General features: G+C 37.7%; 1 protein-coding gene across 2 annotated transcripts in view; it reads left to right on the top strand.

The window, feature by feature from the left end:
• Nucleotides 1-12,069, top strand: part of ASCC1 (activating signal cointegrator 1 complex subunit 1) — a 113,695-nt gene that overhangs the window by 12,852 nt on the left and 88,774 nt on the right. For both annotated transcript variants that reach the window (XM_001503779.7, XM_014733195.3), the window contains exon 5: nucleotides 1,547-1,725. In XM_001503779.7, coding sequence (XP_001503829.1) covers nucleotides 1,547-1,725 — 179 coding nt within the window. The remainder of the gene's footprint in view (nucleotides 1-1,546; nucleotides 1,726-12,069) is intronic.

The following is a 12,069-nucleotide window of genomic DNA, read 5'->3' as shown; positions in this document are numbered from 1 at the left end:
TTCTTTTTGGAAACAGTGGTCTATGCTTTGTGGCTTTTTCCCCCTACTGTCATTTATATATACATAAAGACAGTTCAGATCAAAGAAGGCCAAATTATACCAAAACATGGATGTGGTATCCATACCTACAATGTAGACATAGATGAACGTTTTTACTTTGTTTCTCTTTTCCTACCTGCAGGATAGGATTGTATACATTGTAGTAGACTCGCCTTTGCTCTTTTACTATAGTGAATCACTAATAACTTCAGCCACAAGATTTTTTAAAATTAAGCTAAAATTCACATGACACAAAATTCCAATTTTTTGCTTTTAATTTTTATTGCTATTTGAATTTCTATGTGTTCTTTTTCTTTTATTGTGGTAAAATATACACAACATAAAATTCACCATTTTGACCATTTTGAAGTGTTGAATTCAGTGGCATTTAATACATTTACAATGTTGTACAACCATCACTACTATCTAGTTCCAGAACATTTTTTAAAAATTACTTTATTGAGGTCATATTGGCTTATAACAGAACATTTTTATCACCTTAAAAGGAAACCATGTACCCATTGAGCAGTTGCTCCTCGTTCCTCCCTACCCCTAGCCCTTGGCTGCCACTAATCTGCTTTCTGTCTCTGTGAATTTGCCAGTTCTGGATATTTCCTATAAATGGAAACATACAGCATGTGGCTTTTTGTGTCTGGCATCTTTCCCTTAGCATAATGTTTTCAAGATTCATCTGTATTTTTTGCATGTATCAGTATTTCATTCCTTTTTTTGGCTGAATAGAATTCCATTGTATGGAGATACTATAATTTATCTGTTTATCAGTTGATGGACGTCTGTTGTTCCCACCTTTTGGTGTTGTGACTGGAGCTGCTATGAGCATTTGTGTACAAGTTTTTTTGAACACCTGTTTTTATTTCTTTTTATTTATTTATTTATTTTTAAGATTTTGTTTCTCCTTTTTCTCCCCAAAGCCCCCTGGTACATAGTTGTGTATTTTTGGTTGTGAGCCCTTCTAGTTGTGGCATGTGGGATGCTGCCTCAGCGTGACTTGATGAGTGGTGCCATGTCCGCGTCCAGGATTTGAACCGGCGAAACCTTGGGCAGCCAAGGCGGAGTGCACGAACTTAACCTCTCGGCCATGGGGCCGGCCCCTGTTTTTATTTCTTTTGGGTTTCTATCTAGGAGTGGAATTGTTGGGTCATATGATAATTCTCTTTTTAACTCTTTAAGGAGCTCTCAGACTTTTCCATAGCAGCTGCACCATTTTACATTCCTACCCCAGCAAGGTATGAAGGTTTGCTTTGTAGCTTTTGAACTAGTTTTTCTGCTTCATCAGCTGGTCTTAAGGATATTCTGTTTTTCGATCTTATTCTGCTTAGATTGAATTTATCACTTTCTTACCCTTGGTACTGTCCCTTGTTTAGAATTATGTACACGTTCAGGACTGTTTTAGCTCTCCGGAGGTGATAGTGTTAAGAGGTCCCTATCTTACAAGCACTTGATGATCCTTGAGCTTGTTAACTCTTTTTTTTTTTTTTGCTTGCAGTAATCACTGGCCAGCATCGAAGTGGAGTAATTTCAGCCCGAACTCGGATTGATGTTCTTTTGCTCACTTTTAGAAGAAAGCAGCCCTTCACTCACTTCCTTGCCTTTTTCCTCAATGAAGTTGAGGTTCAGGAGCGATTCCTGAAATTCCAGGAAGAGGTACTGGAGAAATGCTCCATGGTAAGCAGCAAGCAAAACAAAAAGTTAAAGAGAAAAGTGAAGTGTACAAAAATGGTTCATAATTCAAACAGTAGATACAAATCTCTTCTCCCACCAAAATAGGTAGTCATTTGTGATGGTGTCTTTTAATTCTGAATTGACATAAGTCTCTATATATTACTGAAATATTCTTTAAAAGTTTCGAGACATAAAAGGATCATTCTAATATACACACTATTCTGCACCTTGCAGGTGGCAGTGTTAATGAGATGCCATTATTTGTAGATCTGCTGCCTCTGGGTAGTCATGGCTTACTTGGGGTTAGTAAGTAAAAGACAAATTTGCATACAGAATTGTCATACTTATGTAACAGTGAAATGCTTGTGACTAGGATAATACCAGATAATTTTCATTAGAAAACAAATTTTAAAACTCCTTTTGGCTATAATTTTAGGTGATTTAAAGAAATACTTAGTGATTTTTAACAAGGTTTATGAAAGTGATATATGTGCATTATAGAAAATTTAGAAAATATAGAAAAGATTAATAAAAAGTCACCCATCATCTCACCACTGAGAGATGATAATGTGGCTTATTTGTGTGTGTGTGTGTGTACACACACATACATTTAAAAAATAAAATATGACTTGTATATGGTTTTATATCCTGCTTTCTTTGAAATTTAGCATTATACCATGATCATAGTTTTGTCATTGAACAAAAACCTAAGTCTTTTACCTTTGCTTTGGAGGCCAGGAAGGAAATTAGAGCAGTGATGACTAAAATAACAGTCTGGTTTCATTAACTGTTCAGATGACTTAATTTTTTAAAAAATTTTTTATTGAGATAATGGTAAGTTACAATCTTGTGAAATTTCCGTTGCACATTATTGTTTGTCAGTCGTGTTGTAGGTGCACCCCTTCACCCTTTGTGCGCACCCCCCACCCCACCTTTCCCCTAGTAGCCACTAATCTCTTCTCTTTGTCCACATGTTTAAATTCCTCATATGAGTGGAATCATACACAGATTGTCCTTCTCTAGCTGGCTTATTTCACTTAGCATAATTCTCTCAAGGTCCATCCATGTTGTTGCAAATGGGACATTTTTTTTGGTTTTTTTTTACGGCTGAGTAATATTCCATTGTATATATATACCACATCTTCTTTATCCAATCATCTGTTGATGGGCACTTAGGTTGCTTCCATGTCTTGGCTATTGTAAATAGTGCTGCAATGAACATTGGGGTGCATGGGACTTTTGGAATTGCTGACTTCAAGTTCTTTGGGTAGATACCCAGGAGTGGGATAGCCGGGTCATATGGTAGTTCTATTTTTAATTTTTTGAGGAATCTCCATACTGTTTTCCATAGTGGCTTCACCAGTTTGCATTCCCACCAGCAGTGTATGAGGGTTCCGTTTTCTCCACAACCTCTCCAACATTTGTTACTATTAGTTTTAGATATTTTTGTCATTCTAATGGGTGTAAGGTGATATCTTAGTGTAGGTTTGATTTGCATTTCCCTGATGATCAGCGATGATGAGCATCTTTTCATGTGCTTATTGGCCATCTGCATATCTTCTTTGGAGAAATGTCTGTTCATGTCTTCCGATGACTTAATTTTTAATGGCTACTTACTATTCAATTATGTGGATGTATAATTTTTTAATCTTTTTTTGTCATTTCTATGTTTTCATTATTATAATTAATGATGTTATGAATATTCTTCTACATATGTTTTTTTGCACTATAATTAGTTTCTTACTCAGTAAGTTCTTGGAAGTAAGAGTACGTGTGTGTTTGAGGTTTTTGATATATATATCCAAAGTACCTTCAGGAAATGTTATAACATATAATCCAAACTATAGGTTTTTTTTTTAAAATTTAGTTTATGATAGTTTACAGTCTTGTGAAATTTCAGTTGTACATTATTGTTTGTCAGTCGTGTTGTAGGTGCACCCCTTCACCCTTTGTGCCCACCCCCTTTTCCCCCTGGTAGCCACTAATTTGTTCTCTTTGTCCACATGTTTAAATTCCTCCTATGAGTGGAGTCATACAGAGATTGTCTTTCTCTATCTGGCTTATTTCACTTAACATAATTCCCTCAGGGTCCATCCATGTTGTTGTGAATGGGACGATTTTATTCTTTTTTATGGCTGAGTAATATTCCATTGTATATATATACCATATCTTCTTTATCCAGTCGTCAATTGATGGGCACTTAGGTTGCTTCCATGCCTTGGCTATTGTAAATAATGCTGTGATGAACATAGGGGTGCATGGGACTTTTGGAATTGCCGACTTCAAGTTCTTTGGATAGATACCCAGTAATGGGATAGCTGGGTCATGTGGTATTTCTATTTTTAATTTTATGAGAAATCTGCATACTGTTTTCCATAGTCCTGCACCAGTTTGCACTTCCACCACCAGTGTATGAGGGATCCTTTTTCTCCACAACCTCTCCAACACTTGTTACTTTTTGTCTTGGTTATTTTTGCCATTGTAATGGTGTAAGGTGATATCTTAGTGTTGTTTTGATTTGCATTTTCCTGATGATCAGTGATGGTGAACATCTTTTCATGTGCCTATTGGCCATCCGTATATCTTCTTTGGAGAAATGTCTGTTCATGTCTCCTGCCCATTTTTTGATCAGGTGGTTTGATTTTTTGTTGTTGAGTTGTGTGAGTTCTTTATATATTATGGAGATTAACCCTTTGTCAGATATATGCTTTGCAAATGTTTTTTCCCAATTAGTGAGTTTTTTGTTTCAATCCTGTTTTCCTTTGCCTTGAAGAAGCTCTTTAGTCTGATGAAGTCCCATTTGTTTATTCTTTCTATTGTTTCCCTTGTCTGAGAAGACATGGTGTCTGAAAAGATCCTTTTAATACTGATGTCAAAGAGTGTACTGCCTACATTTTCCTCTAGAAGTCTTATGGTTTCAGGTCTTACCTTTAGGTCTTTGATCCATTTAGAGTTTATTTTTGTGAATGGTGAAAAAGAATGATTGGTTTTCATTCTTTTACATGTGGCTTTCCAGTTTTCCCAGCAGCGTTTGTTGAAAAGACTTTCTTTCCTCCATTGTATGCCCTCAGCTCCTTTGTTGAAGATTAGCTGTCCATAGATGTGTGGTTTTATTTCTGGGCTTCTAATTCAGTTCCATTGATCTGTGTACCTCTTTTTGTACCAGTACCATGCTGTTTTGATTACTGTAGCTTTGTAGTATGTTTTGAAGTTAGGCATTGTGATGCCTCCAGCTGTGTTCGTTTTTCTCAGGATTGCTTTGGCAATTTGGGGTTTTTTGTTGCCTCATATGAATTTTAGGATTCTTTGTTCTATTTCTGTAAAGAATGTCATTGGGATTCTGATTGGGATTGCGTTCAATCTGTAGATTGCTTTAGGTAGTATGGAAATTTTAACTATGTTTATTCTTCTGATTTATGTACATAGAATGTCTTTCCATCTTTTTATGTCCTCATCCATTTCTTTCAGGAAAGCCTTGTAGTTTTCGTTGTGTAGGTCCTTCACTTCCTTAGTTAAATTCACCCTGAGGTATTTTATTCTTGTTGTTGCAATCGTGAATGGTATTGTGTTTTTGAGTTCTTTTTCTCTTAGTTCGTTATGAGAGTATAGCAATGCTACTGATTTATGTAAGTTGATCTTATATCATGCAATTTTGCTGTGGTTGTTGATTATTTCTAAAAGTTTTCCAGTGGATTCTTTGGGGTTTTCTATATATGAGACCATGTCATCTGCAAATAGCGAGAGTTTCACTTCTTCCCTCCCTATTTGGATTCCTTTTATTCCTTTCTCTTGCCTAATTTCTCTGGCCAAAACCTCCAGTAGTATGTTGAATAAGAATGGTGATAGAGGGCATCCTTGTCTCATTCCTGTTTTCATGGGGATGGCACTCAGCTTTTGCCCATTGAGTATGATGTTGGCTGTGTGTTTGTCATATATGGCCTTTATTATGTTGAGGTAATTTCCTTCTGTCCCCATTTTGTTCAGAGTTTTTATCATAAATGGCTGTTGGATCTTGTCAAATGCTTTCTCTGCATCTATTGAGATGATCATGTGGTTTTTATTCCTCAATTTGTTGATGTGGTGTATTATGTTGATTGATTTGCAGATGTTGAATCATCCCTGTGTCCCTGGTATGAGTCCCACTTGATCATGATGTATGATCCTTTTGATATATTGCTGAATTTGGGTTGCCAAAATTTTGTTGAGGATTTTTGCATCTATGTTCATCAGCGATATTGACCTGTCGTTCTCCTTTTTTGTGCTGTCCTCGTCAGGCTTTGGTATCAGCATGATATTGGCCTCGTAGAATGTGTTCGGAAGTGTTCCATCTTCCCTAATTTTTTGGAATAACTTGAAAAGTATAGGTATTAAATCCTTTTTGAAAGTTTGGTAGAATTCCCCAGGAAAGCCGTCTGGTCCTGGAGTTTTATTCTTTGGGATGCTTTTGATTGCTGTTTCAATCTCCTTCCTTGTGATTGGTCTGTTCAGACTGTCTGCTTCTTCTTGACTTAGCTTTGGGAGATTGTAAGAGTCTAAGAATTTATCCATTTCCTCTAGGTTATTCATTTTGTTGGCATATAGTTTTTCTTTTTTTTTTTTAAAGATTTGATTTTTTCCTTTTTCTCCCCAAAGCCCCCCGCTACATAGTTGTATATTCTTAGTTGTGGGTCCTTCTAGTTGTGGCATGTGGTATGCCGCCTCAGCATGACTCGATGAGCGGTGCCATATCCTTGCCCAGGATTCGAACCGATGAAACACTGGGCCACCTGCAGCGGAGTGCGCGAACTTAACCACTCGGCCACGGGGCCAGCCCCAGCATATAGTTTTTCGTAGTATTCTCTTATAATCTGTTGTGTTTCTGTGGAGTCTGTTATTTCTCCTCTTTCATTTCTGATTTTGTTGATTTGAGCTTTCTTTCTTTTTTTCTTTGTAAGTCTGGCCAGGGGTTTGTCAATTTTGTTTATCTTCTCAAAGAACCAGCTCTTTGTTTCATTGATCCTTTCTGCTGCCTTTTTTGTTTCACTAGCATTTATTTCTGCTCTGATTTTTATTATTTCTCTCCTTCTACTGACTTTGGGCTTTGTTCTTCTTTCTCTAATTCAGTTAGGCATAATTTGAGGTTGCTTATTTAGAATTTTTCTTGTTTGTTAATGTTGCTTGTAATGCGATGAATTTCCCTCTTAATACAGCTTTTGCTGCATCCCATAGGAGTTGGTATGACATGTTATCATTTTCATTTGTCTCCAGATATTTTTTGATTTCTTCTTTATTTTCTTCAGTGATCTATTGCTTGTTCAATAGCATATTGTTTAGTCTCCACATCTTTGTCCCTTTCTCAGCTTTTTTCTTGTAATTAATTTCTAGCTTTATAGCATTATGATGGGAGAAGATGCTTGTTATTATTTCAATTTTTTTAAATTTATAGAGGCTTGCCTTATTTCCCAACATATGGTCTATCCTTGACAATGTTCCATGTGCGCTTGAGAAGAATGTGTATTCTGCTGTTTTGGATGGAGTATTCTATATATGTCTATTAAGTCCAACTGTTTCAGCTTTTCATTTAATTCCACCGTTTCCTTGTTGATATTCTGTCTGGATGATCTGTCCAATGATGTGAGTGGGGTGTTGAGGTCCCCTACGAGTATTGTGTTATTTTTAGTATCTTCTTTTGCGTTTTTTAATAGTTACTTTTTGAACTGTGGTGCTCCTGTGTTGAATGCATAGATATTTATAGGTGTTATTTCTTCCTGATGTAGTGTTCCTTTGATCATTTTATACTGACCCTCTATGTCTCTCTTTACCTGCCTTTTCTTGAACTCTATTTTGTCTGATATAAGTATTGTGACACCTGCTTTGTTTTGTTTGCCATTAGCTTGGATTACCGTCTTCCACCCCTTCACTCTGAGCCTGTGTTTGTCGTTGGAGCTGAGGTGTGTTTCCTGGAGGCAACAGATTGTTGGATCTTGGTCTTTAATCCATCTTGCCACTCTGTGTCTTTTTATTGGAGAGCTCAATCCATTTACATTGAGGGTGATTATTGATGCATGAGGGCTTAATGCTGTCATTCTGTCACTCATTTTCTGGTTTTCCTTCATTACCTTTGTTTCTTGTCCTGTGTGTTTTTGCCTACCCATTGACATCTCCTGTTTCTTATTTCATTACTTATTTTTTGTGTCTCTGTTCCGTTTTTAAGGTTAGTGGCTACCCTGAAGCTTGTATTCAGAATCTCGTTTATAACATAGTCCACTTTCTGGTGGCCTCTTATTTCCTTAGCCTAAACTGATTCAGTCCCTTTCCTCCTTCCCTCCTAAGTTATTGTCATCTCTTATTCCAACTTGTGTTGTGAGTTTGTGGTTGCAGTGATAAGATTGTCTTTGTTTTTGGTGTTTTCCTTCCCTTTATCCTAATGCTATAATTATATATTTGCTATCCTATTCTGATTCTATCTATTTGTCTCCTTACTCTGTGTTTTGTGACCCCTTTCTCCCTTTTTTTCTTGTTTCAGGTATGAGGGCCTTCTTGAGGATTTCTTGTATGGGGAGGGTCTCGTGGCTATGAAGTCCCTTAGTTTTTGTTTGGGAAAGATTTAATTTCGCTCTCATATCTGAAGGATGTTTTTGCTGGATAGAGTATCTTGGCTGAAGATTGTTATCTTTTAAAGTTTTGACTGTGTCATTCCATTCTCTCCTAGCTTGTAAGGTTTCTGCAGAGAAATCCGCTGAAAGTCTGATAGGGGTTCCTTTGTAGGTTATTTTCTTCTGCCTTGCTGCCCTGAGTATTCTTTCTTTTTCATTCACTTTTGCCAGTTTTACTACTATATGCCTTGCAGTTGGTCTTTTTACATTGAGATATCTAGGAGACCTGAAAGCTTCCTGCACGCATATTTCTCTCTCATTCTCTAGATTTGGGAGGTTCTCTGCTATTATTCCTTTGAGCGCACTTTCTGCTCCATTCTCCTTTTCGTCACCCTTGGGGATACCAGTTATTCTTACATTGCATTTCCTCATTGAGTCGGCTATTTCTCAGAGATTTTCTTCATTCCTTTTTGTTCTTAATTCTCTCTTTTCCTCTGTCTGGAGCCATTCAGCCTATTTTGATTATGCTGATTTGCTCCTCTATGGCGTCCACATGGGCATTCAGGGATTCTGTATTATGTTTTATTTCTTCCATTGTATTTTTCATCTCTAGTATTTCTGATTGATTCTTCTTTATAGTTTCAGTCTCTTTTGTGAAGTAACTCCAGAACTCGTTGACTTGTTTCTCTATATTTTCCTTTACCTCATTGAGTTTTTTGACTATAGCTATTCTGAATTCACTGTCGTTTCATTTACTTATTTCTGTGTCCTCAGGGAATAATTCTGGGTGCTTGTTTTCCCTCTGGTCTTGAGTTCTTGTGAATTGTTTGATGCTAGAACGGTTTTTGCCCATAGTGCTATTATTCGGTTGCAGTTACAGCCCGTCACCACTAGATGGGGGTCAAGAGCCACGTATTCTGAGCCCTCTGCCTTCAGCCGAGGTGGCCTGCACGTTGCGGGGGGGGGGGGGGGGGGGGGTGTACTTTCCCTTGCTCGCAGACCCAGTTTCCAGATCAACTCTCACTGCCTGCTCTCCTGGGGTCTTGGCTTGCTGAGGTCACCCCACGTGAAAGCTTTCCCCCGTTAGAGGGCTTCCGTCTGGGCTGCAAGGCTGTGGGAGTCCTGGGTGATCCTGTGGACGTGAGGCCCCTCCCCAACTCCCTCCCTTATGGAGCCTCCCATGGCAGCGATCCCAGACTTTAGGGGAGGGAGTGAAGATCTCTCTTACCCCGTTCCAGCTCCTCCGAGGGAGGCTCCAGCCTCTCCACCCTCCACTGTTTGGCTGCTGTGGGTCTCTGAGGATTCCTGTGCTATTAGGATATTTTTCGTTGGAATATTGTTGCTCCTTTTTGTGGTGTGTTGGAGGGGAGAGAGTCCCGGGCAAGCTCACTCCACCATGACGTTCATGTCCTCTTCCTGCCGTCCAAATTACATGTTTCTTTAAGTTTCTTTTCCTACCCTTGCCAATATTGGATGTTATCCTTTTAAGTTTTTTTGTAATTCAAGTGACAAAAAAATCTAGCTCATTGCTTTACTGCTCGTTTATTTGATTATCGGTGTGCTAAGACTTTTTCATATCTTTAACTCTTGTTTCTTCATGTCTTGGCTGATTTTTCTCTGAGTGCTTATTTTTTAATTTATTTATAAAGCTTCGTATATATTAAGATGATCAATACTACTTCATAATTTACGTTTAACTTTTTAGTTTATTTGGAGTGTATTTTGATATATGCACAGTCAGTGGTGAGAGTAACTTTTTTTTTAATGGTTCAGTTATTTCAGAATTTGTTTGGTTTACATGGTAAGATTGGCAAATAACTGTATAGTTTCCAAATTGTTAACGAGTTTCCACAATGCCATCCAGTAAATTATTCTCAATTTTCCTCTAATTTATAATACTAAATTATCAGGTATTTTATTTTTATTTATAATAGGATGATTTTCTTCCCTCTATAGTCTGTTTTTTAATTTCTCACATTAGTTTTTTGAAATCATAAAGGTTTATAACATTCTGTAATTTTGGACTGTAACTTTATTTTACTTATTTATTTTTTGAGGAAGATTAGCCCTGAGCTAACATCCGCGTCCAATCCTCCTCCTTTTGCTGAGGAAGATTGGCCCTTAGCTAACATTTGTGCCTATCTTCCTCTATTTTATATGTGGGATACCTGCCATGGCATGGCTTGATAAGCAGTGCATAGGTCCATGCCTGGGATCTGAACCGTCCAACCCTGGGCCACTGAAGTAGAGTTTGTGAACTTAACCACTATGCCTCTGGGCTAGCCCTTGTAACTTTTTTTTTAAAGTGCTATTTAGTTAACCAGTTATCCCCAGGAGAATTAAAAATTTTTTATTTTACCTTAAAAATTGTACAGTAAAATGAACTTTTTGGGTGTACATTCTCTGAATTTTAACACATGTAGACTTGTGTAAACACTTACCACAATCAGAATGCAGAACAATTCTACCACTCAAGAAACTCCCCCATGCTGTCCCTCTATAGTTATCTCTTTCCTACCCCAACCGCTGGCAATCACTGATCTCTTCTCGACTAGTTTAGTCTTTCTGAGAATGTCATATAAATGGAATCAACGGTATGTAACCTTTTGAGACTGACTTTTTTCACTCAGCATAATGCCTTTGTTGTGTGCATCAGTCGTTTCTTTTTATTGCTGAATAGTATTCCAGTATATACACACACCAGAGTTTGTTTATCCATCCACCTGTTGGAGGACATTTGGGTTGTTTCCAGTTTGGGGCAATTATGAGTAGAATTGCTATAAAGGTGTGCATGTTAAATTTTATGTGAACCTAATTTCCATCTCTTTAAAGTAAATACCCACTGGTGGGATTGGTGAAATATGTGGTGGGTGTATATTAACTTTATAAGAAACTGCCAAACTGTTTTTCAGAGTGCCTGTACCATTTTACATTTCCACCAGAAACATAAGAGAATTCCAGTTGCTCTGCATCCTTGCCAGCATTTGGTGGTGTTGGCATTTTTATTTTAGCCACTCTAATAGGTGTGTAGTGATATCTTATTCTGGTTTTAATTTTCAGTTCTCTAATGGCTAATGATGATCCACATCTTCATCTGTGGTTTTTTTTTGCCATCCTTATATCTTCTTTGGTGAGGTGTCCACATCTTTTGTCCATTTAAAAATTGATTGTTTTCTTACTGTGGAGTTTTGAGAGTTCTTTAATATATAACAAGTCCTTTCAAGGATATGTGATTTGTAAATATTTTCTCCCAGGTTGTCGTCTTATTCTCTTGTCAATGTCTCTTGCAGAGCAAAGGTTTTAAATTTTTTTTTTAAAGGTATTTTGATTTTTTTTTTAAAGAGTTTATTTTTTTCCTTTTTCTCCCCAAAGCTCCCCAGTACATAGTTGTATATTCTTCACTGTGGGTCCTTCTAGTTGTGGCATGTGGGACACTGCCTCAGCATGGCTTGATGAGCGGTGCCATGTCCGTGCCCAGGATTCGAACCAACGAAACACTGGGCTGCCTGCAGCAGAGCGCACGAACTTAACCACTCGGCCACGGGGCCAGCCCTGGTTTTAAATTTTTGAAGTCCAATTTATTAATTTTTGTTCTACAGATTGTACTTTTTTTTTTTTTTCCTTTTTCTCCTCAAAGCCCCCCGGTACATAGTTGCGTATTCTTCGTTGTGGGTTCTTCTAGTTGTGGCATGTGGGACGCTGCCTCAGTGTGGTCTGATGAGCAGTGCCATGTCCGCGCCCAGGATTCGAACCAATGAAACACTGGGCTGCC

The sequence above is a fragment of the Equus caballus genome, chromosome 1 (assembly GCF_041296265.1).
Source record: "Equus caballus isolate H_3958 breed thoroughbred chromosome 1, TB-T2T, whole genome shotgun sequence".
In the NCBI taxonomy this organism is placed as follows: domain Eukaryota; kingdom Metazoa; phylum Chordata; class Mammalia; order Perissodactyla; family Equidae; genus Equus; species Equus caballus.
The sequence above is the reverse complement of the archived record's forward strand: the minus strand, read 5'-3'. Positions and strand labels throughout refer to the sequence as shown.